Source organism: Monodon monoceros, unplaced genomic scaffold (genome assembly GCF_005190385.1).
Source record: "Monodon monoceros isolate NGI ecotype Baffin Bay Population unplaced genomic scaffold, NGI_Narwhal_1 Super_Scaffold_8, whole genome shotgun sequence".
Taxonomy (NCBI): domain Eukaryota; kingdom Metazoa; phylum Chordata; class Mammalia; order Artiodactyla; family Monodontidae; genus Monodon; species Monodon monoceros.
The window spans coordinates 54,101,324-54,128,768 of record NW_021703785.1 but is presented as its reverse complement, the minus strand read 5'-3'; the positions used below and the strand labels follow the sequence as shown (position 1 = coordinate 54,128,768).

At 42.8% G+C, this 27,445-nt stretch overlaps 1 protein-coding gene across 3 annotated transcripts in view; it reads right to left on the bottom strand.

Moving 5' to 3' along the window:
- Window positions 1-368: 368 nt before the first annotated feature.
- SLC25A30 (solute carrier family 25 member 30) overlaps window positions 369-27,445 on the bottom strand; it is a 91,823-nt gene continuing 64,746 nt past the window's right edge. The window contains exons 1-10 of one of the 3 annotated variants that reach the window (XM_029210068.1): window positions 25,165-25,706; window positions 15,793-15,914; window positions 13,900-14,047; window positions 10,146-10,240; window positions 9,139-9,224; window positions 7,258-7,353; window positions 6,443-6,567; window positions 5,007-5,145; window positions 3,562-3,642; window positions 369-2,620 (exon numbers count right to left, since the gene is read on the bottom strand). In XM_029210068.1, the coding sequence (XP_029065901.1) occupies window positions 2,579-2,620; window positions 3,562-3,642; window positions 5,007-5,145; window positions 6,443-6,567; window positions 7,258-7,353; window positions 9,139-9,224; window positions 10,146-10,240; window positions 13,900-14,047; window positions 15,793-15,914; window positions 25,165-25,244 (1,014 nt within the window). In that variant the 5' untranslated portion in view covers window positions 25,245-25,706 and the 3' untranslated portion in view covers window positions 369-2,578. Of the gene's footprint in view, window positions 2,621-3,561; window positions 3,643-5,006; window positions 5,146-6,442; window positions 6,568-7,257; window positions 7,354-9,138; window positions 9,225-10,145; window positions 10,241-13,899; window positions 14,048-15,792; window positions 15,915-25,164; window positions 25,707-27,445 lie in introns of those variants that run through there. The other 2 variants (XM_029210070.1, XM_029210069.1) reach the window with 2 other exon arrangements.

Sequence of the window (27,445 nt, the reverse complement as noted above, 5' to 3'; positions counted from 1 at the left end):
CTCTTTCAAGAAGCAGAAAAAAAATCAAAACAAGTTAAGACTCTGTTCTATAAGGTATTTAATAAACCTGCACTGAAGAAATACTATATTTTCATCTTAAAAACATGCTTACTAGGCTTCCCCGGTGGTGCAGTGGTTAAGAATCCGCCTGCCAATGCAGGGGACACGGGTTCGAGCCCTGGTCCGGGAAGATCCCACATGCCGCGGAGCAACTAAGCCCATGCGCCACAACTACTGAGCCTGAGCTCTAGAGCCCGCGAGCCACAACTACTGAGCCCGCGTGCCACAACTATTGAAGCCCACGCACCTAGAGCCCGTGCTCCACAACAAGAGAAGCTGCCGCAATGAAAAGCCCGAGCACCGCAATGAACAGTAGGCCCCGCTCATCACAACTAGAGAAAGCCCGCGCACAGCAACGAAGACTCAACACAGCCAAAACTAAATAAATAAAATTAATAAGTTTATAAAAAAAAAACAAACACACACTTACCTTTTACAGTGAGCTTTGGCTTTCCTTTCATCCTGGTATGAACATGTACATTTTTGAATAAAGTGATATAATCAATATTGCATGACATTCAATCTTTACATTGTCTTCAAAATGAACTTGCTTCTACTGTTTTAGGAATTATATGTACACTTAACATGTTTTCTACGTTAAAAAAAAAAAAAAAGAGTGGCTCATAAAAAGTCATCCTTTAAACTCAAGGAACTCAAAAGTGAAAAAGGCTTTCTGTAGAAAGCCCTTACCATATCAATGGAATGTTTTAGTAAGAAGAAGAATAATCTGCTCTCTGAAGATATGGTTTAGTACGAGGGGCGAGGCCTGAACGGGCTCAGCTCTCCAGAGTCATGTCCAGAACTGGTCAGGGAGAACTGGGCTTCCATCTGAGCCTTGAAGCAATCAACACCTACCTGCCCTTCCGACCTCCTCCTTTCTTGACTTAGCTCTTACTTTTGGAACTAAAATTCTGCTTCACAAAATCTTTTTCAAAGAAGGCAAGGTCAAGGTGACTGGGAGCAAAACTGCCCAATCCCCAAGAAAAACATGCGTGCCTTCCATTCTGCTTCAAGGGAGGAAGCAGCCCAGGGGCTGGACCCACTGGGAACCTGCATATACTGCAGAGGTGTCTGTCCTGGAGGCCACAGGGAGTATGTATTTAATGTTACTCTCAAAGAGTGGAACCGAAGGTACCCAAGTAAATATTCAGTATCGTCCCTTTCCTGGGGCTGTCTTCTACAAGGGTAAAGATCGTGGGGCTCTGAGAATCACTTTTTATTTTGAAAAGAATAAGATGAAGATGAAAAAGAAGAATGATATCCTGTCTTTAGAAGAAGGAAGACATTATATACCTCTTATCAGACTCCAGATAAACAGGCACACACACAAAAAATCACCTTTCGAATTTCAAGCAAGTGTTTTCATTCCAAACTGATTAGGAAGTCCAAGACAGGAAGTATTTTGACAAATGTGACCAGAACTAAAGTAAAACCCGGGAAATCTGGAAAAAAATCAACTCTTTGATTCACTTGCAACATTTTGCTATGGAAAACCTAATGAAACCTTAACCTCTTTCTTGCACAAGGCTTTTAACAAAGGATCTCACTCAGGAGAAGACCATGATAAAATGACTCTCTTCCATACACACGGACCATTTATTCTGGGATGATGGCTGTATGACAGCATGATGTAAACACACTAATCCTACAAGTCAAGTAGTAGCAGCTACTATCTTCTTCACCTGACCCTCAATATCAATAGATGTTATTATCCCCATTTTACAGATTGGGAAATAGAAACTTTGCTAAAATCACAAAGCAAATTACAAACATTACTTAAGACAGAACCCAAGTAGATTAATAACACCTCCCACCAGCACAGACTTTGCCACCTTCCAAGCCAACCTATCACACCATCATGAGTTTAGATATTAATGCTTTGTAACAATTCCTCACAAAGGTCGAGTGGTCAAAGGCTTAAAAATCACTTATTATAAGTGAAAGATCCTGCCAAAACTGGAAATTAGAAAGCAGTGCAATATTCCAGGGATCTATATCCTGCACTGTTTATGCCTGGGGTATACCAGGTCTCCATGTGTGAATTTCTTCAGCAGACACGAAGCCAAAGGCCCCCCAGAAGTTCAGGAACAATAACACCCTCTTGGAGGCTCTATTCATTCCATGGTTCCGAAGAGCTTCTTTCGAACAGTCTGGGAGTCTCAGCTATGAGCTGAGATGCATCAGGAGTTATTCTCCCCTGAGGGAATCAGTCCACAATTCCTGATCTTCATGCAAGTTTTCTTTAGCAAGAAACATGCATTTCATGTTATCTTTGATGTCGAAGGGCACTTGAATGGTAAGGACTAGTGTCTGGATGTTACAGTCTATGCCATTAAACACCTGGTGCAGAGCGTCCAATGCCAGGACACAGCAATCCGAGCTAACCCAGTCTTCACCTGTTGCTCACACCTCAGAATCTGTGGCGGGCCAAGCAGTGAGAAGCAGTGGGAAAGACAGGAAGCTTCGCTATTTCAGACGTGAGCATTTTCAGCAGGATGTCTCATGCAGTCTTGACTTGTCACAAATCCAATTTCTTCAACTGCTCATATGTCACAAAGAACTGCAGGTATTAGTTAAGGCTGACATTTTATGCCATCTTAACCCTAACGCATCGAAACAGACCCACGAATAGCACACCTCCTAACAAATATTTCTAGGCAGACCACACGCCGTGGACATGATTAAACATGAGGGGCTCCACCGTCAACCACCCCAAGAGATCTCCCCATTAACCTTCCCAAGATCAGCTTGGAAGAGACAGACCACAACTGAGACACATAAATCCCCTGCATCAGCTCCAAAAGCTTCTAAGATTACGTCCACACTGCTAGCTTTTCTGAACTTTTGGGAATACTTCACAGAACAGTAAATTCTGTGAGAAAGAGAAAGAGAGCGACCCCGGGGAGCTCTCCTCTAGGGCTGCCGGTAGGCAAGCTTGCCTGGGAGGGAGGCGCAGATAAACAAGGGTGGTGCAAACTGACATCCCCTGCTTTACAATTCTGTCCTTTCATTTCTAATAAACTGTCTCTTCCTTCCTGCCTCCCACTTTGGCATAGAGGGAAAAGTGCTAATCAGCCAAATAATTCTGGAGCTGATTCCTGTCTATCCTCAGGCACTCTCTGAAATAAGCATTCTAGAACATGGCTGCCAAGCCACATCCTTCCCAAGGGTGGCTAGGGATTGAAAAAATAAACAAACAAATAAATCCTTGTCTCTCCTCTCTCGGAAATCATACACACTCAGCTCCTAGAGCAGAGTGTAAAGAAAAGTTTTTATTGCTACCATTGCCTTTCAATAACACCACCATGAAACCAAGTTTCACAGTGCCTAGCAGAGACTTTATACCTCCTGAAAAAGAAACTGAATAGTTATTTCTTGAATCAGAGGAACTTAACAGAAGAAGAACCTACTTCTAAATTATAATTAATAACATGACAGTTTATATAAACAACATTGTTCAGATGTATCTTTTTTCAGATCTACTCCAAAAGAAAAGGATACAATAATATTCCAAGGACCAAGTCTCAACCAATTTGGCCAAAACCCTTTATATAGAGCAAAAAACCCTTCATTCTTCCATGTCTGTTATAAGGGAGGGGGGAAAAAAAGTTAACGTCCAACTTTCCAATTATGTCAAATATGCATTAATAATTAGTAGCCAGACTGAACTGATATATTTTTCTTAAAAACAAAATTCTATTTGGAAGGACTATCTAAGAAATCATTGCCCACTGCCTCTCTTCTTTCTTTAAAGGTTTCTGCATAGGTGAAGACGAAGGCTCTGTACCAAACTATCCCACATCCAAGGCAAACAGCAGTTGGATGAATAAGAAATGAGATTTAATTCCAACTAGAGTCTTCTGCCTCCTTGCCATGTGGGCTTACAGCAGGTCAGAAATAAAAAAAGGAGGCAATGGCAGCAAAGACATAATTCAGAGTACCACTATTTCATGTTGTTGGATAGATGACATTAAGTATCTTTGCTTCATTAAAGCAATATTTGAAGTCTAGGGATGTGCCAGCATCATGCCGGTAAACAGCAACCACAAACGTGGTCCCTCGTCTTTGGCTGCTGGCAACCCAGCAGGGGAGACAGTCACAAACTTTCATCTACGCAGGAACAGTAGGCCCAATTATTTAAACTGAGAATTAAGGTAAGATTCATGTGTTCCTTTGAGAGATGTCTGAATGAAGGATGTTCATTCCAGTTTGACTCAACAGGAAGGTGATACATTCTGGAAGGAGACACAGTTCTGCTACAATCACAGGAAATATGACTATTTTCTCACGCTTCACAGCAGAGCAGAGATATAAGAAAAATGAACTTTCATTTCTAAATATTCATTTAGATTTTGTATTTAAAAAATTAGCCCCTGTGTGGCAAAAACTCTGTACCATCTCAAGACTTTAGAGCATCACTCGTCTTAGTTATATTAGCCCTCAAAATTCAGATACTCCTTTGGTTAAATAAATATAAATACAAATATATATTTGGGGGGCTGTTTCACGGATTAAAGCAATCCACTAGAATGTTGAAGACTAACTTAAATAAATGTGCTTACTTCACCAGTGTCCCTTATTATTATACTAACAAGGTTTTATTATTATGTCTATACTTATTATTATAAATGTATATGATGTTTCTACCTAACATTATTCCAGGCACTGTGCTATTTTGTAGGTATGATCTCAATGATTTTTATAATAATCCTGTGATGTAGGTGCTATTATTTATTGTCCCATTTCACTTGTGAGGAAACCGAGGTGTACAGAGTCTGTACCTTGACCAAAGTCACACGATTACAAATGACAGAATCACAGGTTCGTCAGGCTCTAAACCCTTGTGTTTTTAAATCCTGAAAAGAAACTCTTCAGAAGGCAACATGGAAGCCAATGAGCCACGAAAGGCATTCAACAACAGCGTACAGATGGACGTCCCCGCTCACCTGTAACAAGCAATCCAGGGAACCTGTGTAGCCAGGGCATCTGCCATCTGGAAGGACTCTCTGATTCATCATACGTGTTCTCACCACATCAACAGGGTTTGAGGCCAGGGCCCCCGCCAGCCCACAGGTGAAGCTTGAGCTATAAAGAAGAGACCATTTGAAAAATAAAAAGTTTAATACCCCTGAGCTGCAGCCCCTACTATCAAGGGCAGGAAACAGCCTCCTCCCAAACTAGGTTAAAGTAACAGGTAACAAAAGGAATATATGAGAATGAGGCCCTTATCTAAAGAGCTGCACAGACTTCTTAAACACCAGCATTGTTTACACTGGCTTATAAATTCCAGCCTCGGCTAAGAATACTTTTGAGGTTCTGGAATGTCAACGAATCATAGAAACAGGAAGGAATGTCCTCCAAGGACGATCTATTTCATCTATCTATTCACCTACAAATAGGCATCAGAGTAATTTTAGCCATCTCATAACTACACTGCTCTTAGAGATCAGAGAAGATTTCCTCACTGTAATGTGATGCCCACCAGGGCCCTGGGTTCTACTAAGCTTTCAGTCACAAGACTACCATAGACCAGCCCTGGTATCAACTAACACAGAGTAGGGTTTCACAACTTCAGCACTACTAACATTTTGGAACAGAGAATTCTTTGTTGTGGATGTCTGTCCTGTGCATCGTAAGATGTTTAGCAGCTCGCTGGCCTCCACCCAGTAGATGTCATTAGCACATAAGAATCAGAACAGTCTCCAAAACTGCCAAACGTCATAGAAACAGAGTCAAAAAGTGGTTGCCAGAGCTTGGGGTTGGGAAGAAGTTGGTAAAAGCGTACAAAAACTTCAGTTATGAGATGAATAAGGTCTGAGGATCTAATGTATAACACGGTGATTATGGTTGACCACACAGTATTATACATAATTTAAATTTGCTACGAGAGTAGAATTTAAATGTTTTCACACAGACGTAAAATGATGGATGTGTTAATTAACTCGATGAGGGTAATCATTTCAGAATGCATACGTGTATCTAACCATATTGTGCACTTTAAGTATCTTACAATTCTACTTGCCAATTATACCTCAATAAAGCCGAAAAATAAAAAAATATAAAAATAAAAAGCAAGCAAGAGAATGCCAAGCGTGATTGTAGCTGTATAATAAAGCACGTGTAATATACTTTTGTAGACATATTTGCATATGCATAGAAAACACCTGAAGGTACATAATCAAACAGTTAACAATGGCTACCTACGTAAAGGGGTAAGGACATACTTTTTCCTGGTTTACTTCCGTATCATAATTTTTCAAATATGAGAATATAATACTTTTATAATAAACTTTCTTTAAAATGTCTCTAAATTTGCAGCAAAGTTCTACCCTAAGCTCATGCATACCTAAAATATTAATTTTTTTAAAATCCATAAACATACAGGAAATGGGTATACACAGTGTCTCCCATCAAGCCCGAGAGAATCAGATGCTTCTTGGTGAGGTCGTAGACCGGCAGCTCCACACCAACAACAATAGCGGCCCTCTGAGCAGTAAGGGACACGCCCTGGGTAAAAAGATCAATAATATCAAGTCATATATGGCTCCCCTACAAACTATGGCCAATTTTTACATTTTCCTGCTGGTAGGTAGAAATGTAGAGTGAAAGAGTAGAAAAATGCAGACGGTAAGAAGTCAGAAGCCCCAAAGTCTAATTCTGATTCTGGCACTAACTGTACAACCTTGACCAGGACGAGTCACCTCTCAGAGCTTCCGGTTTCCTTGTATGCATGGAGAGGATCGGGCTGGATGACCTTTAGGGTCTAATCTATGAGATGACAGTCCCTAGAATACTAGAAAATAGCATTCCATACCAGCGCTTGCCTAACAGTCTTCACTTAAGAGCCATGAAACCATACAGATCAAAAAATCCAATGTAACTATAACCTCTTCTCCATAAGAACTCAGGGGGAAAAAAAGCAAACAAAACAAGTATTCAACCCTCACAGAATTTCTTATATATGAATTTTTCGAAAGGTACTTTAAAATCACGACATACTCCTTATGTAAAATCATGACATTTTCACTTTTACAGATTAAGGAAATTAAGGAAGAAGATCTCTTCAAGGGCAGATGTCATTCTTCTTCCTTTACTCCATTATACCATTTGGATTACATAAAATAATAAAAATAGGAAAAATAAATTTTTTTAAAAATGGGAAGAACTAAGTCAGTTGGGTCTGTTTTTGAAGCTTACCTTCCAAAGTCCTCTTGTTCCCTCTTGCTGGTAAATGTGAATGAAGTTGCCTATCATTCCTCCTTGAAGGGAGCTATTTTGTGCTTGCATCCGAATCTAGAAATTAAAGACTAACGTGAGAAAGAAACTAGCATGTTTCTCCCCAAATGCAGACTTAAAAAAAAAAAAATTATTCAATTTGTTGTTTAGTAATCATTAAAAGAAAAAAACTGTAATATAAATATTACTACAATGCTAGTTTAAATTTATCAGGATCGGTTCTTAGGCACTTTAGAATCAACAAAAAGCATCTAGTAGAGTCCAGTCTTGCATGCAGTAGCTCATTAAGTGTCAAAAAGAAATTTTTTTTAAATAGTCTTTTAAAAAGGAAAGAAAATGGCATATCTCCCTCTAGGTTACTAAGTAGGAAAGAGAGAATATCATGGTTAATTCTAAAGATTTAACATAATTTATGAGTATCCAGTGTACCTGGCAGCACCAAGCATTGACAAGCACATTTCTTAAATTAGTTACTCCAAGCCCTATTATTTCCAACCAGCCAAACCGTAAGGTACACAGACGTGCTGGCCAAAGGATGGCCGTGTGATGTCCGTCACACTCTGTTACACGGGAACTTACAAGTGAACTTCACAACCGCCATGGAATTCACATGACCAATATTCCAACATAAAAATAATGTTTGATGTAGCTCTGCATTTTTAAGAATAAAAAGGGACTTCTCACTAAGAAACTGGTACCTTATTTTGGTTTAGGGAGCACATGCATTACCCTCTAATTCTACAGGGAACTGTTACTGCCAGGCTAACGTGAGAAAACAAAATGCAGGAACTGCCTTTCCACAGCCCTGATATAGCTTTAAGAGGTTAACAGGAGTGCGGGTATTCTTCTCCAGCAATTCTACCCCAGCACAGGGTAAACTCAGGGCAAAAGGGCCTGGTCCTTCTATTCACACCGCGTGTAACTGTAGTGCACCCAACACCCTGCTGCATGCAATGTTGATGTTGTCGGAATCTCCTGTTAGATTGAAAGCTGAAGGTGGGGGTCCTTGCCTGACTCATTTTTGGATTCTAAGCATATAGTACACCAACTGGTGCAAGGTAGAAGCACAGTGAATGCTGCTTAAATAATGGGGAAAAGAAAAAGAATGAGGGAAGGAAAGGAATATCTTCAGAGGGTGTGACCAATAACTCACAACTAATTTTGATTTTCTTTAATTAGTTAGTCCCTTGCCTTATTACAAAAAGGATTTAAGGAGGCTGTATCCCTGGTATTGTTGATAAGGTCATCTAATGCGTTATGTCTAATTGTAGTTATGTAAATATTTTCATTACTATTCCCTGAAATCAAATTAGTGGAAAACGTAACGCCTTCAGAAACGGTCATCAACAAGCTGCCTAGACTGCTGTAAAACTTGCAGTCCATCTATTTTATTTTATTTTTTATTTTTTGGCTGTGTCGTGTGGCTTTCGAGATCTTAGTTCCCGGACCAGGGACTGAACCCACACCCTCAGCAGTGAAAGTGCCAAGTCCTAACCACTGGACCAACGGGCAATTCCCAACAGCCCATCTATTTTAATGAACCAATAAAAACAAGGGAGATTTTCAATGAAAAATGAAATTCAAATGCATCTAAGCCTAATTTTCTTTTTTCTGGTTAATCACCAAAACCTCCAAAGTCTCCAAAAATGGGCCCTACTTGTGAGCTTATCTGTATCAGTGGGAAATCCACCTAGTGTATGTTTCTGAGTCTTCATGGCACTAAAACTGTAAAGATTCACACATACATAGTATATGTTATATTCACAGATTTTCATTATCTGAACGTTGATTGCAATAAGAAAATGCAGAGTGTGCCTGTAAGACACAGATAGCACTGCTTACTTTCAAAACATCAGTTGGATTAGCAATGGTTGAGGATATGACTCCAGAGAGAATTCCGCAGACCACGTTTATCAGAAGGGTTTCATCTGCAAACAAAGACATATTATTTGATTCTTCATACGTACAGGGCTCTTCATATGAGTAACTCATGTATAGGTGTAATTCACTTACACATCACTTGTTCATTTAAGAGACTAAAGAAATACATGCTTAATGAATCAAGTAATTTTCAAAGGATTAGGGATTTTGCTGGCTGAAGGGATTTTGCTTAGCAAAATTTCTTGATACCTAAAAAGGAATGTGAATTATCACGCAAGAGTAACCATGTGAATCATCATGGAAGTGAACCATAATTCACATTTGTGTGTAAGTGCAGACCACTGTAATTAAGATGAGGTCATACACCAACTGGTAGGAGAATAAAAGATACCCTCCTATGAGATAAGGTGGAGATAAAATTTTAAAGCACATCATACATATTTAATTTGAAATATACTGAAGCACTTTTAAAACATCTTTGCTCCTGGCTCACTGCTCTCATAGAACAGTGACTAGTGCTTATCTCTTTGTAAAAAAGACAGAAACTTCTAGGGATTAAAGCAAAGTCGAATAATCCAACCAGCAAGAGAATATCAGAACTCAGAGTTCTTAATACCAAGAAAATGTAGTCACTGCTTTCCTGAAAAATAGGTGATAATTCCTATGATTGTAGAGAATTTTAAGTGGGCTAGAACTACAACAACATACCCTCTAGTCTGGACATTGCGGAAACAAGGACAACTCATTAAGATGTTTGTAAGATAGCTCTGTTGCCCCCCTAAATTCAGCTGATATCCGACTTGCTTATTTATATAAGCAAGTATAATTCATTTAGATTTTACACCCAACCCAAAGTTCTCCTCCACAGTAGTAAAGACACAAATAAGAAAATCGATCCCAAACCACTTGAACAAAAAGACAAACAACCCACCTCCTGTCCGTAAGTGGAAAAAGAATTCCCCACTCACCTTCTGGGCGCTCGACAAATAACCGCTTCAAGCTCTGGTAGGCGCCTATCTTGATGGTGCCATAGGAAGCCTGGCGCAACATCGCAGGAGCAATCCTGCCAAACCAACGGACAAAGGGACAAAAAAAATTCTAAGAAACCACTTAAAATCCTCTAGAAGACACACATAGGAGAAGTAATCACGTATCTGCCTTCCACAATCAAACTACACTAAGACAGATTTCTTAAGAGTTTAAAATCCAGCAAAAATATAGGTGGAGGACTTCCCTGGTGGTCCAGCAGTAAAGAATCCGCCTTACAATGCAGGGGACGTGGGTTCAATCCCTGGTCAGGGAACTAAGATCCCACAGGCTGTGGGGCAACTAAGCTCACGCACCTCAACTAGAGCCCTAGTGTCACAACTACTGAGCTCTTGCGCCTCAACTAGAGCCCGTGTGCTGCAAACTACAGAGCTCACGTGCCCTGGAGCCTACACACTGCAACTAGAGAGAAGCCCGTGTCGTGCGCCACAACGAAAGATCCAGCATGCCTCAACGAAGATCCTGCATGCTGCAACTAAGACCCGACGCAGCCAAAAATAAACAAACTAAATAATAAATAGGGACTTCCCTGGTGGCGCAGTGGTTAAGAATCCGCCTGCCAATGCAGGGGACATGGGTTCAAGCCCTAGTCCGGAAAGATCCCACATGCCACGGAGCAACTAAGCCCATGCGCCACAACTACTGAGCCTGTGCTCTAGAGCCCACGAGCCACAACTACTGAAGCCAGCGTGCCTAGAGCCCGTGCTCCGCAACAAGAAGCCACCGGGGCTTCCCTGGTGGCGCAGTGGTTGAGAGTCCGCCTGCCGATGCAGGGGACGCGGGTTTGTGCCCCGGTCCGGGAAGATCCCACATGCCGCGGAGCGGCTGGGCCCGTGAGCCGTGACCGCTGAGTCTACGCGTCCGGACCCTGGAGAGGCCACAACAGTGAGATGCCCGCGTACCGCAAAAAAAAAAAAGAAGCCACCGCAATGAGAAGCCCGCGCACTGCAATGAAGAGTAGCCCCGGCTCGCCACAACTAGAGAAAGCCCACACACAACCAAAAATAAATAAACAAAATTTAAAAAAAAAAAAAAAAAGGTGGGTTCTTGGGAATTCCCTGGCAGTCCAGTGGTTAGGACTAGGCACTCTTTCAATGCCAAGGGCCCAGGTTCAATCCCTGGTCGGGGAACTAAGCTCCCACAAGCCACACAGTGGAACAAAAAATAAAATATATGTATATGTGTGTGTGTGTGTGTGTGGTGTGTGTGTATATGGGTTCAGTTAAATGTGTGCAAGTTATTAGTTCCCTAAGTGATAGCTCAGCCCCTCATATTTATCCTCAATGAAAACACACGGAGTTCTATTTGCCCATTCACATTATAATGGGAGGGCTTTCCTTTCTCAGGACAAAGCACCTGGTGAAATCTGGCCTCTGTAAGCATCCTCCAGGGTTGCTTGAGCTCATCTCCCACCTCCCTGGGGGCCCTGTTCCACTTATTCCCTCTCCCTCCTCCAGGACCCTCCCCACCCCAAAACCACCCTGTGGCATTCATACTCGCAGGCTCTCCTGCCACACTTCCCACCTCCTTCTCAGATTGCAGTGCGGCTTCCTTCCAGCCTCTTCATCAATAGCCCCCTCACCAAAAGGGGCCCAAGGGACATCTCTGTAGCTAAATTAAATGATGCTTTTCAATCATCATCTTATAAAGCCTCTCTGTCTTTCCAGTATTTGCTATGGTCCACTCTTTGTCCTGCTTGCAGCCGTCTCCTCCCTGAGCTGCCATAACTTCACTCTCTCCAATTCCTCTTCTTTCTCTGTACATTCTACCTCTGTCCTCTGAGGGGCCCAGGAGTTCTGTCCTTCCTCTCTTCTCTCACGGCTCCACACACTCCCCAGATAAGCTCATCTACTCGCATGGCTTCAACTGTCCAAAGAGTGATGACTCCTAAATTCATGTTTCCAACACTGATCCCAAGATGCATTTCCAGCTGCTTCCCAGATTTTTCAATTCACATGTCCTACACCTACCACCAGAGTAAGTGTCTCACCCAACTAATTATCCTCCCTCTCCAAACAATCCGCTCTCCTCTTCTGTGTCCTAGACCAAGGAATGGCACCTCCATCTGCACACTGGCCAGAACCAGAAAGAGACACTAGCCTGTCTCCTCCATGCCCACCACCCCTCATGTATGAGGTCGTACACTATGTCGATCCTCTGCCCTAAACAGCCTGCCTTCTTTCTCTCCATCCCCAAGACAATTCCTCAGGTCAGATCCTTGTCTCTGCTTCCTATGTGCCAGCCTGCTTCCACTGTCACTGTCTCTCTTTCTCCCAATGGCAGGCGGGAATTTTTTACAACGGAAACCTGATCATGTCAGTCCCTCTACTCAAAACCCTTCAGTGGCTTCTGTCTGCCACAGGTATAGTAAACTCACACATTTACAGGTACCGGGCAGATGCTAAGAAAGCGTGAAGCGGGCTGAGTCTAATTGCACACCTACGCTATGTGAGTGCCAGAGGTTTGGTAAACCAGAGAAAGCATCCTTAACACCAGTTACTATTATCATAAGTGACCCAATGTGGGCCCAGATGTTAGCTTTCTTGAGAAGATCGAACGGTTTTTATGTTCAACTTCTCGCATTTAAAAGACTGGCTCGACTGAAAGACAAAAACCTTTGGGGACCCGCGGGTGGGAGGGCTGTGAGACATCAGTTTGGGATCTGGACCTGGTCCTTCAAGATCAGATCCAGGGCCTCTTAGTCTGGGATGGATGCCCTGCCTCAACCAGAGTCTAGTACTCGGCAGACGCCACTGTAATCCCGTTTGCACATCTGCAGTCCCCACTCAACCACAGTTCCTTCAGGGCAGGGGGCTGCTGCCGATTCCCGTGTGTCCACCCAGATCCAGTCTCGCCCCTCTCCGTGCTGCTCTGTGCCGAGGCTGGTGCCATGGATGACACCACCCGGCTTCCCTGCCAGCTGATTCCAGCCAGTAGAAGATGGGAGAGAGGGAGGGAGGGAGAGAGGGGGAAGAAGTGGAGGTATTTCTTCCTCTCCCTGGGCACTAGCAAGGCATCTCTCAACAACTCCTGTTGGGTCCTTCAAGGCTCCAGCCCTAGTAGGCTCTGCTAACATGATTCCTGTCCTTGTCTCTCTGGTCCTAGGGTTGGTAACAATTTCTCATTTTGCTAGTTTCTAGGTACCTCAAAATCCTTTATTCGTTCCCTTAACCCTTAAGTAGCCCTTTCATTAATCTCCCTTCATTTAAACCACCCGAACACATTGTTTCCTGCAGGGCCTCTGACTGACATAGGCAGGACCCCGCCTTACTCACTTTCCTATCCAGTGCCTCAGTACACTGGTCGTTAAATGTTGGATTAAAGAAAAGCTGTTCACTGCAACTCTTACCTATGGAGAATATCATATCATTTTCATTATAGCAAAAACCTCAATAATTCAGAATAACCCAGGGGAAGGGCTATTAAAACAAATGTAATTTTTGTATTATTATCTGTATTTGAATATAATGAAAACAGTTTCACCACAACACTCGCTACATTAAAACACATATATAGAAAATAAAGTTGAAATGAAAAATGAAAAAAAAAATCAACGATTGCTACTTGCTCTTGAATACACCCCAAACTTGTATTTTTTCTCTATGAAGTCTTAGTGTGAAGTCTGTTCATTTGAAAGCTCAACACTGAAATATAAACACACGAAGGTCTACTTACCCTGAATACAGTGCTTTTAGGCCTTCCTCTCTGCCTATCCTCACTAACGCATGCAACGTTCCTCGATACCTGATTTCTTTAAAGTTTGCATCATTCTTCTGGCCTTGAATCTGGAGCCGTGTCTTGGTTAAATCAATTGGAAAAGTACCTTAAAATTTTTAAGAAGGAAATGTTTCACTTAATAGAAAGAAATTTCACTAAACAAAGGATACACAGGGATACATTACTGAGGAAACATTCAGGCTATAACGTAAACTAAGAAACAGAAATAAGAAATGGCAGATACTCTGCAATCTTCCTATTAAAAAAAAAAATTAGGAACCAAAAGATTTTTTAAAATCTTTTTAAAAATGCATAACTGTGTGGGCTTCCCTGGTGGCGCAGTGGTTGGGAGTCTGCCTCCCGATGCAGGGGACGCGGGTTTGTGTCCCGGTCCGGGAGGATCCCACATGCCGCGGAGCGGCTGGGCCCGTGAGCTGTGGCCGCTGGGCCTGCGCGTCCGGAGCCTGTGCTCTGCAATGGGAAAGGCCACAGCAGTGAGAGGCCCGCGTACTGCAAAAAAAAAAAAAAAAAAAGCATAACTGTGTTTTCTGTACGTTTTTATTTATGTCCCATCTTATTCTACCTAGGATTTGAGGAGGCTGCACTGCTATCAAAAGTAGGTACATGGAATGATTTACACAAACAGGAAATCCACTTTCAAATATAAGTTACTGGGAAGTCCCTGGCAGTCCTGTGGTTAGGACTCGGCACTTTCACTGCTGGGGCCTGGGTTCAACCCCTTGTTGGGGAACTTAGATCCCGCAGGCCGCGCAGTGCAGCCAAGAAATAATAATAATAATAATAAAATAAAAATAAAATGTAAGTTACTATTTTTCACACATGTGAAGGCTGATACGGGGTTCAACATGAACGGAGATAAATGCGTTTTCTAAAGGAATTTCTCACCTGTGTGTTGCAGCCTAAAAGTGACTCTGTTAATGTAGGTAAAAACGTTTAATGTAGTACCTAAGAGATAGTCCATCCAAACATATAAACCCATACACAGTAACCTTGAGTCACTGTGTCGATGAATCTACACGGGGAGCCTAAGCCAGTGTTCGGTGGTTAATGTGCCTCAACCCCTCAGCCCAGGTCCCCACTGGCTCCTCAGGGGCAGCCTCTGTCCCAGGACAGCAGCGATTCAGCCCAGCACCTGGCACTTGGCAGCATCTCAATCAACATGTGTTTTGTTTTGGTTTTGGCCACGCCACACAGCTTGTGGGATCTTAGTTCCCCAACCAGGGATTGAACCCAGGCCCTGGGGCAGTGAAAGTGCAGAGTCCTAACCACTGATGCCCGGGAATTCCCATCAATCAACATGCACTGAATGAATGATCCGGGGAATAAACAAAGGAACAAATAGGATCTGACTGGAGCTGAGCGGATGAGGAAGTCACCAGCAGGACATGAACAACAGGCATGATTAGAACATGATGACACGATGACAGTCACTCACCTCCGGCTCAGGAAGGCCCTGGGGCTCCCTAAACCTCTTTTAAAGCCAAATGTGTTAACAGTGATGAAGCGGGGAAAAGGACAAGGAGAACGGGGACAGATGGCATCCAACAATGATTCATGAAACTTCCGTTTGAGCAACAGGTCCAACTGTCTCCCCACTGAACTTTCAACCCTAAACTGCTAATAAGCAGCCAAAGTCACTATTTTGTCTTAAAAGTATCGCAAAGGAAGAAAGAAATTGTGAATCCTGAGATTCAGTGTTTCATAAGCTCACATTCTGTGCCTGAACTACACTCACACCATAAGTCTTATGACACCCAACGATCACACCCATAAGTTTCAGCCTCATCACGTACAGCAGGCAGCTGACCGGCCTCGCCCTGGGCTCCTTACCGCACTCCGCTGTGATGGAGGCCAGGCCTCCGTACACGAAGGGCTTCCAGTTCAGGGCTGACATGCTCACCGCTGTCCCTTCTCCTTTGTTCACAGACGCATAGCCTCCAACACGGTTTTTCCTGGACACAAAAGTAAGGTGTTTCAATGCTGTAACTTCTCACACAGGCAGTTTCTTCTTTTTTTTTTTTTTTTTTTTTTTGGTGGTACGCGGGTCTCTCACTGCTGTGGCCTCTCCCATTGCGGAGCACAGGCTCCGGACGCGCAGGCTCAGCAGCCATGGCTCACGGGCCCAGCCGCTCCGCGGCATGTGGGATCCTCCCGGACTGGGGCACGAACCCGTGTGCCCTGCATCGGCAGGCGGACTCTCAACCACTGCGCCACCAGGGAAGCCCCAGGCAGTTTCTTTAAGCTCGTGTTTCACTTGGAGTGAGCACTACCAGATGCTACCCCTGAACCCTGCCCCCACCCACACATGCACGGTTCCCAAGATGATCCTCACCTTATAAAGGAAAGCACCCCTATTTCCTAAACGCTAAATCACTCGATCAGTTGCCTTAATTCTAACCCAGGCCTTAAATAAGCCGATATATTGGTATCTTGATATGCGTTGATTAGTGTAGTACAATGGAGGTGATTTGCTGGGTAGTCCATGTTATCTTAAATCTGTTCTTCACTTAATAAATATTTGCTATTTGCTTGCCACTGTCTTAGTGAGTCCCTCCCAGGAGGTACTGGAGTCTTTCAGATACACAGAAGCAGAAAAATGTTGCAACCCAGTGTCACAAGCTAAAATGATAATTACTTAAAATGACCAAAATGAACCTGTAGTTTATAAATGTTAGCTCTCTTCTCTTACTCACGTTATGTTACTAGCTGTGAGGCGGCCCGGGATGAAGGAACGAGGCAGACTATGGAGTCAGAGCCTCATCACCCCCTTCCTAGTAAACTTCCTGTTAACCTCTAGGTTTTTAAATTCTCCATCATCGTCATCATAGTTGAAGCAGCCAATACAACCAATCAGGGGTAGAGTCCACACCTTTACTCATGCCTACTGTGGAAATTAAATGCAAAAAAGACACTCATGGGAGGTGGAGTCAAGATAGCGGTGTGAGAAGACGCAGAGTTAGCGTCTCCCCACAATTAGTGCGCCTGCCTGGAGACTCTGACGCTCAAGGAGATGGGAGGGACCCCAAAGTGAACCAGTAGGATGTAGGGGGAGAGAAGGAGCGGAGGCCAGACAAGATCGGCGCCCCTGAGGCCAGATCAGGAGAGGCAGGCAGGAGGGACTCTCCTGGAGCAGCGGGAGAGGAGTGGAGGGCGATCGCCCCACCCACTCAGGCCCCCTGCTGAGCTCCCAGGCCGGTATCTCCCCCCCCCCCCCCCCCCCCCCCCCCCCCCCCCCCGCCAAACCCCATCCAGGCCACGTGGGTCCTGGGGGCACAGGAGGGAGGCTGAGGAGATCAGGAGAGGCAGGCTGAAGAGGCCATGCAAGAGAAGCGAGAGGAGTGGAGGGTGCTTGCCCCAGCCACTCGGGCCTGGGGAGCCTGCGGGGCTCCCAGGTGAGGTCCCCTGCCCTCTGAGACCAGGGCTGGGGGGCACGCCTAGGCCCCTTCTGTTCCCCACAGCCCCCCTTTTCCAGCCCTGTGCGTCCTGAGCATTGGCCCCGCCCAAACCCCGCCCTTGCTTAGGCCCCGCCTCCACAGCCAAGGACTTCCCCCACACTTGCTTTTTTTCTTTTCCCTCCTCCTCTTTATTTATTATTATGGTAAAGATGCACCTTCCGGTTGTTGATTCATCTATATTTTTATTTTTATATTCTTCCTAACGTGTCTGTTAGTTTCCTAGTCGAATTTTATTTTTTACTTTGGTTTTTTTTTTTTTTGCCACCCCAGGCGGCTTGCGGGACCCTGGTTCACGAGCCCAGAGTTGGGTGGAAGCTCCTGCGGTGGGAGGTCCAAGTCTGAACCACTGGACTAACAGAGAACCTCATACCCCAGGGAACAGTCAACGGAGTGAGGTCTCACGGAGGTCCTCATCTCAGCACCAAGACCCAGCTCCACCCAACAGCCTACAAACCCCAGTGTTGGAAGCCTCAGGCCAAACAACCAGTAAGACAGGAACACAGTCCCACTCATAAAAAAAAAGAGACGGCAAAAAAATATATCACAGATGAAGGAGCAAGGTAAAAACCTACAAGACCAAATAAATGAAGAGGAAATAGGCAACCTACCTGAAAAAGAATTCAGAGTAATGAGAGTAAAGATGATCCAGAATCTCAGAAATAGAATGGAGGCACGGATGAGAAAATACAAGAAAGTTTAACAAAGATCTAGAAGAACTGAAGAACAAACAAACAGAGATGAACAACACAATAACTGAAGTGAAAAATACACTAGAAGGAACCAATAACAGAATAACTGAGGCAGAACGAATAAGTGAGCTGGAAGACAAAACGGTGGAAATAACTGCCAAGGAGCAGAATAAAGAAAATAGGATGAAAAGGACGGAAGACAATCTCAGAGATCTCTGGGACAACACTAAACGCACCAACGTTGGAATATAGGGGTCCCAGAAGAAGAAGAGAAAAAGAAAGGATCTGAGAAAATATTTGAAGAGATTATAGTCGAAAACTTCCCTAACATGGGAAAGGAAATAGTCACCCAAGTCCTGGAAGCACAGAGAGTCCCATATAGGATAAACCCTAGGAAAAACACACCAAGACACATATTAATCAAACTAACAAAAATTAAATTCAAAGAAAAAATATTAAAAGCAACAAGGGAAAAACAAAAAATAACATACAAAGGAATCCCCATAAGGTTATCAGCTGATTTTTCAGAGGAAACTCTGCAGGCGAGAAGGGAGTGGCAGGATATACTTAAAGTGGTGAAAGAGAAAAACCTACAACCAAGATTACTCTACCCATCAAGGATCTCATTCAGATTCAATAAAGAAGTCAAAAGCTTTTCACACAAGCAAAAGCTAAGAGAATTCAGCACCACCAAACCAGCTTTACAACAAATGCTAAAGAAACTTCTCTAAGCGGGGGAAACATAAGAGAAGAAAAAGACACACAAAACCAAAGCCAAAACAATTCAGAAAATGGTAATAGGAACAAACATATCGATAATAACCTTGAATGTAAATGGATTAAATGTCCCAAAAGACACAGACTGACTGCATGGATACAAAAACAAGACCCGGAAAATTTAAGAAAATTGAAATTGTATCAAGCATCTTTTCTGACCACAATGCTATGAGACTGGAAATCAATTACAGGAAAAAAAACTGTAAAAACCACAAATACATGGAGGTTAAACAGTGTGCTACTAAATAATCGAGAGATCAGTGAAGAAATCAAGGAAATAAAAAAATACATAGAAACAAATGACAACGAAAACATGACAACCCAAAACCTATGGGACACAGCAAAAGCAGTTCTAAGAGGGAAGTTTACAGCAATTCAATCTCACCTCAAGAAACAAGAAAAATCTCAAATAAACAATCTAACCCTACACTTAAAACAACTAGAGAAAGAAGAACAAAGAAAACCCAAAGTCAGTAGAAGGAAAGAAATCATAAAGGTCAGAGCAGAAATAAATGAAACAGAAACAAAGAAAAAAGCGAAGATCAATAAAACTAAAAGCTGGTTCTTTGAGAGGATAAACAAAATTGATAAACCCTTAGCCAGACTCATCAAGAAAAAAAGGGAGAGGACACAAATCAATAAAATTAGAAATGAAAAAGGAGAAATCACAACTGACACGCAGAAATACAAAGCATCCTAAGAGACTACTACAAACAACTATATGCCAATAAAATGGACAACCACGAAGAAATGGACAAATTCTTGGAAAGGTACAATTTTCCGGGACTGAACCAGAAAGAATTAGAAAATATAAACAGACCTATCACAAGTAATGAAATTGAAACCATAATTAAAAATCTTCCAACAAACAACACCCAGGACCAGATGGCTTCACAGGCGAATTCTATCAAACATTTAGAGAAGAGCTAACACTGATCCTTCTCAAACTCCTCCAAAAATTGCAGAGGGAGAAACACTCCCAAATTCATTCTACGAAGCCACCATCACCCTGATACCAAAACCAGAAAAATATATCACAAAAAAAGAAAATTACAGACCAATATCACTGATGAACATAGATGCAAAAGTCCTCAACAAAATACTAGCAAACAGATTCCAACAGCACCTGAAAAGGATCATACACCATGATCAAGTGGGGTTTATCCCAGGGATGCAAGGATTCTTCAAAATACACACATCAATGTGATACACTACATTAACAAATTAAGGAATAAAAACATATGCTCTCAATAGATGCAGAAAAAGCTTCTGACAAAATTCAACACAGATTTATGATAAAAACTCTCAAGAAAATGGGCACAGAGAAACTACCTCAACATAATAAAGGCCATATATGACACATCCACAGCAAGCATCATACTCAATGGTGAAAAACTGAAAGCATTTCCACTAAGATGAGGAACAAGACAAGGATGTCCACTCTCACCACTATTATTCAACATAGTTTTGGAAGTCCTAGCCACGGCAATCAGAGAAGAAAAAGAAATAAAAGGAATACAAATTGGAAAGGAAGAAGTAAAACTGTCACTGCTTGCTGATGACATGATACTATACATAGAAAATCCTAAAGGTGCTACCAGAAAACTACTAGAACTAATCAATGGATTTGGTAAGGTTGCAGGAAACAAAATTAATGCACAGAAATCTCTGGCATTCCCATACACCAACAGCAAAAACTCAGGAAGAGAAATTAAGGAAACACTTACATTTACCACTGCAACAAAAAGAATAAAATACCTAGGAATAAACCTGCCTAAGGAGGCGAAAGAGTTGTACTCAGAAAACTATAAAACACTGATGAAAGAAATGAAAGATGACATAAACAGATGGAGAAATATACCATGTTCTTGGATTGGAAGAATCAATATTACGAAAATGACTGTACTACCCAAAGCAATCTACAGATTCATTGCAATCCCTATCAAACTACCAATGGCATTTTTCACAGAATTAGAACAAAAAATTTTACAATTCATATGGAAACACAAAAGACCCCGAATAGACAAAGCAATCTTGAGAAAGAAAAATGGAGTTGGAGGAATCAGTCTCCCCAACTTCAAACTATACCACAAAGCTACAGTAATCAAGACAGTATGGTACTGGCACAAAAACAGAAATATAGATCAACGGTACAAGATAGAATGCCCAGAGATAAACCCACGCACATAGGGGAACCTCATTTACAACAAAGGAGGCAAGTACATACAATGGAGAAAAGACAGACTCTTCAATAAATGGTGCTGGGAAAACTGGACAGCTACATGTAAAAGAATGATATTAGAACACTACCTAACACCATACACAAAAATAAACTCCAAATGGATTAAAGACTTAAATTAAGACCAGACACTATAAAACTCTTAAGAGTAAAACATAGGAAAAACACTCTTTGACATAAGCCACAGCAAGATCTTTTTTGACCCACCTCCTAGAGTAACGGAAATAAAAACAAAAATAAACAAAAGGGACTTAATTAAACTTAAAAGCTTCTGCACAGCAAAGGAAACCATAAACAAGACAAAAAGACAACCCTCAAAATGGGAGAAAGTATTTGCAAATGAAACAACAAAGGATTAATCTCCAAAATATACAAACAGCTCATCGAGCTCAATATCAAAAAAACAAACAATCTAGTTAAAAAATGGGCGGAAGACCTAAATAGACATTTCACCAAGGAAGGCATACAGATGGCCAAGAGTCACATGAAAAGATGCTCAACATCACTAAGTATTAAAGAAGTGCAAGTCAAAACTACAATTAGTTATCACCTCACACCAGTCGGAATAGCCATTATCAAAAAATCTAGAAACAATAAATGCTGGAAAGAGTGTGGTGAAAAGGGAACCCTCCTGCACTGTTGGTGGGAATGTAAATTGATACAACCACTATGGAAAACAGTGCGGAGGTTCCTTAAAAAACTAAAAATAGAATTACCATATGACACAGCAATCCCACCACTGGCCATATACCCTGAGAAAATCGTAATTCAAAAGGAGTCATGTACCACAATGTTCACTGCAGCACTATTTACAACAGCCAGGACATGGAACAAACCTAAATGTCCACCGACAGATGAATGGATAAAGAAGATGTGGCACATATATACAATGGAGTGTTACTCAGCCATAAAAAGAAACAAAATTGAGTTATTTGTAGTGAGGTGGATGGACCTAGAGTCTGTCATACAGAGTGAAGTAAGTCAGAAAGAGAAAAACAAATACCATATGCTGACATATAATATGGAATCTAAAAAAAAAAAATGGTACTGATGACCTAGTTGCAGGGCAGGAATAAAGAGGTAGACATAGAGAATGGACTTGAGGACACGGGGTGGGAGGGCGAAGCTGGGGCGAAGTGAGAGTAGCATCGACATATATACACTACGGAATGTACAATAGTTGGCTGGTGGGAAGCAGCAGCACAGCACAGGGAGATCGGCTCAGTGCCTTGCGAGGACCTGGAGGGGTGGGATAGAGAGGGTGGGAGGGAGGCTCAAGAGGGAAGGGATATGGGGACATGTGTATGCATATGGCTGATGGGCTTTGTTGTCCAACAGAAACTAACACAATATTGTGAAGCAATTATACTCCAATAAAGATCTATTAAAAAAAAAAAGACACAAATGTTGCCTTCCATCCTCCTTTCCTTGTATAGGTCCTCACTCACTGTGACATATATGCACGCACCTGCCACAGCCAGGCCCCCCACATTCATTCCGTGTTCTGCAGTTTTATGCGATTTCCATCGGCAGATCTGGCCTTGCGCCAATAAACAGGAGACACATGGAAATTAGCACACTTCTCTGTATATACTATCAACTCTAATTCTTGTCAGTTTAAAATAAAATCCTAATTTACTATAGTCATTGGCAAGCAATATGCCCAATGTTTTTACTTCGCACGTTTGGGAGTGTTCCCAAGTCTGTATTTCCCAGGAGACCTACCACAAGTCACCACTGCCAAGAACGTCACTTCACAAGATGGCCAAGGGGCTTCCTTACACCAAGAGAAAACAAAGGAACTCAAAAAGGACCCTAACAGACATACAGATACCTGTTCCTCATCTACAGACATTAACCAAATTCAGAGTGGTTAAAATGACTAAGGTAGAAGGCTCCCTGAGCATGGAACTTAAAAAATCATCATGTTTTATGTATTTCAGTACCAAAGAACAAGTCCTGCTCCCCAAAACTCATCTCACTATTAGCCTTGAAAAAGTTTAATATCTGTACTTAATTCTTAGCCTTACTAAATTCATAACTAAGGGAACGATTAACACTATAAGTTACAGACTATAAAACACATTAATAATAAATCCAATAATTCATTACTGTCCTCAACCCATTCTTGGGTTTTGCCGAGTCCAAGTTAAAAAGCAAAACAGGGCTTCCCTGGTGGCGCAGTGGTTGAGAGTCCGCCTGCCGATGCAGGGGACACGGGTTCGTGCCCCGTTCTGGGAAGATCCCACATGCCGCGGAGCGGCTGGGCCCGTGAGCCATGGCCGCTGAGCCTGCGCGTCCGGAGCCAGTGCTCCGCAACGGGAGAGGCCGCAACAGTGAGAGGCCCGCGTACCGCAAAAAAAAAAGCAAAATAACTACATAACGTTAGCGTCTGGAAGCACTGTAACTTGCCGTTACAAAAGTGTTCAACATAAATGATTTCAGTGGATCCCCCCTCAAGTTTGGGATAGGACAGAAAAAGAGACAAGGAAACCCAGTTTCAGGAAGGCAACTTGTCCAAGGCCACATGGCTGATGGGGCAGAAGTGGACCTCCAACCCCCAAATGCTTTGATCCCAAGTTTAGTGTTCTTTCTGCTACCACCTGAGGCTGTACATGATCAAAAAGGAGTGATGGCATTTTAATTAAGGAGAAAATATTACCAAGCACCTTGGAAAAGGTATGACTGATAAGATGTACCTTAGAAACAATGAAAATGTGCTTTAAGAGAAAAGTCTTAAGAGAAAAATATATATTCAGAAGGTAGTCAATCTAAACAGTTATAATTAATTTTTCCAATACACAGTATACAAAGATAGTATTCGTATTTTTTCCCAAAGTTTTTTTACTGAGGTGAAATTCACGTACTGCAAAATAAACCAGGGAAGTCCCTGGCGGTCCAGTGGTTAGGACTGGGCACTTTCACTCACCGGGCCAGGGTTCAATCCCTGGTCCCCTGGTCGAGGAACTAAGATCCCACAAGCCGCGCGGTACAGGCAAAAACAAACAAACAAAAATAAACCATTTTAGCAAATAATTCAGTGGCACTTAGTACATTCTAATTTTGTACAACTGCCATCTCTAGCTAGCCCCAAAATACTCCATCACCCCAAAAGGAAACCATTAAGCAGTTCCTCTCCATTCCCCCTCCCCCTAGCCTCTATGATTCTTATTTTCTTGGCTGTGATACTATACATGCATCAAGCATCTCTGTGGAACACAGGACTCCTTATTAGTAGTTCCTAACCTGGCTGAGGAGCTTCTTAAAAGTAGACACACAGGGCCCCGGCCACTGAATGAGGGAAATCCCAAGCATCAGTGAATCAAATAAATGATGGCCTTGGAATACGTATCACTTAAAATTAGGTAGTTGATTAGGTAGTGTTGACATTATAGCCGGTTCTTCTTGGCATTCATCTTATTTAGTAGAGATTTTTTTTCCTACAGTGTATACATAAATGTATATGTACAAAATAGACACACACACACAAGATATCCTCTAAAATGTCAGCAAAAACGTTATTCGGAATGGGATTACAACTTCTGATCTCTAATTAGAAACAAAACATTTTTTAGAAACTATGTCGTCGGGGGGCTTCCCTGGTGGGGCAGTGGTTAAGAATCCGCCTGCCAGTGCAGGGGACACAGGTTCGAGCCCTGGTCCGGGAAGATCCCACATGCCGCGGAGCGACTAAGCCCATACACCACAACTACTGAGCCTGTGCTCTAGAGCCCGCAAGCCACAACTACTGAGCCCGTGAGCCTAGAGCCTGCGCTCCGCAACAAGACAAGCCACCGCAATGAGAAGCCCATGTACCGCAACGAAGACCCAACGCAGCGAAAAATAAATTTATTAAAAAAAAAAACAAACTACATTGTCATGTGACTTCATGCCATCTCACCCATTAACTTTCTGATTTCCTGCCAATACTTTTGCCAGTTTAAGTTTAATGAGATCTGGCTACTTTTTCTTCTGTTGGTTTTGATATTAAATTTTTAGTTAGTTATAATATTAAAACCCAGAGGTTCTGGGTTATACTCACATGCAACTACTCAAGTAGAGCTCGACCTTGTTGTGGAATTGCCTCCCAGGGTTTTGAATCACATGGGATGAAGCACACATCCATTAGTTCCTATTCAGATATTACCCCACAATAACTTATCTTCCACAAACAAGGGTCCCCCCCTCCAGTATCCCTGGTTAAACTGTAAGAAAGTACAGTCTATTCACTACAATGTTTAAAAGTTAACTAAGACGAGGGTAAATTAACTTTGGGGCTCTTCTCTTTTCCTTTCCCAAAGCTAGGACTAGCTTCCTGAGCAGTTAAGACTACCGTGCCTTCCCAGGTTACTGTTTGCAGAGTCAAATAAAGAATAAGTAAGCTGTACTGGCCAGGGCAAGCGGTGAAGGGCTTCAGTTATCTTGGGCTGAATTCTCTGTTCAGTAAACTAAACCACTTCTTTGTTTTTGAGCTCTTTGAGGGGTTCTCCTCACACACATTCCTTAACTTGCTAGCTCAATTTTTGGGAAAAATCCCAACGCTACTCAAGTGTCAAGACTAACAGGCCAACACAGTCAGGGAGATTGATGTGTCCCTTAGCGATCACTAGTGTCTGAGCAGCAGCTCAGCCTGAGACTCAGGGAAGGAAGGGCTTACAACCTGCAAAAGTTCCAGCGTCCGGCACGGAAGTGGCTATTGATCGCTTGCTACTTTGTTCTCCTCTTGGGGCCCTACCTTCTAGCCAAACTAAAACCCGGAGACCACTTCTCTGTGCTGGACTATGAACACAATACTGTCATTATTCATACCTGACATGTCAGGCACTGCTATATGTCTTCCACATGAAGGATTTTATTTAACCTTCACAACCCTATGAAATAGGTATCATTATCTCATTTCACAATTGAGGAAAGACTGAGAGAGGGAAAGTGACTATGCCTAGTCACACAGCTATGAAGTACTCAAACTGAGCTCTTCCTGAGGGAAAGCTGATCCTTCCTCTATGTACTACAAAGCCAAACGCTATTTACCAAAGGCTGTTAAAAATACTGGCGCAAATAATAAGAATACAATAAAAAGCGGTGGGTGGGAGGGTTGTTAATCGACATATTCAAAATACAGGTAGGGTTTTCCTGAGCGGGATGTACAAAAATTTTTATCTATTTAACAACCAAAAAAAGTGTTTTCTGAGCAGAAGTGTCTATACAAATTAAGAACTACAAAGGATTCTCCCTACACCTAAGATATATGCTAAAGTTACATTCCTCTCTACTACATTTTCTATAACAGCATTTATTTTCTCCTTACCTCATCTATACAGCTACAAAGAGAGGGAATTAAAAACAGTAATTGCTGATGGAACTTCCGAAAGCTTTCCAAGTTTCTCTTATATAATCAATTCTGGCTAAGTTCTTTCACTTTTACTGTGCTCCCTTTTCAGTCCCCAGTCTTAAACCCCAATCCAGTCTCTAAACTTCTGCGCGCTCATAAATCTTTGTTCCTCGCAGGGCTGCCTTTCATGGCTTTTTCCTATTTCTCATTCTTTTTAAAGGTACGGGGCGAAAAATAAGCTCATCCGACTAATGACACGTGCGATTTGAAGGGAATCTTAGAAATTTATCTTATTTCATGTGAATTAACTGAGTCCATGGTCACAGAGCTTGGCAGCAGCAAAGTCAAGAACAGAATTCATGCCTTTCAACTTTCCTCGCCAGAAGAGGAGGCCGAATCTCGACTCTTGCAGGGCAGTTCGACACGTTTTGCTATTCCTGCGCAGGAACAATGCCATTTCAACTGTTTTACACGAAATTACTCACACCTAGAATTACGCTAAAATCCAGAGCTGCATTAACTTTCCGAGCAAATGAATTCAACCGGTCCTTGCTAACGTGAGCCAGCCTGGTGTGTTCCAGGAGCAATTCAAAGTACAGAAAGCCTTTTCCCATAGTAGACAGCTCACGGATGCCCGGGCTGCACGCTCTTGAATGAACCGCAGGTGTGAGGGATGCAGAGGCAGGAGAAACGCACCTCGGCGGCAAGGGCACACACGCCGAGATGCCAGACGGGCCTCACGCCTGATCTCGGTGACGCTGGAAGAGAAATCACCCCCTACGCCACCGAGTGATGAGGGCCGGGAGCCGGCTCTCCTGCAGAACCGGCCCGGCCGCAGGCAGCTGCAGCCCGAGGAGCAGGGCCCACGCCGGAACCTCGCGCCCCACCGAGCCAGGCCCCGCAAACGAACCGGAGAGCAGAGGTGGCCCCTGGGTAGGGCCGCCGGCGCCGGGGCTCTCCGGGACCGCGGCCGACCAGGGGGGCAGCGCCG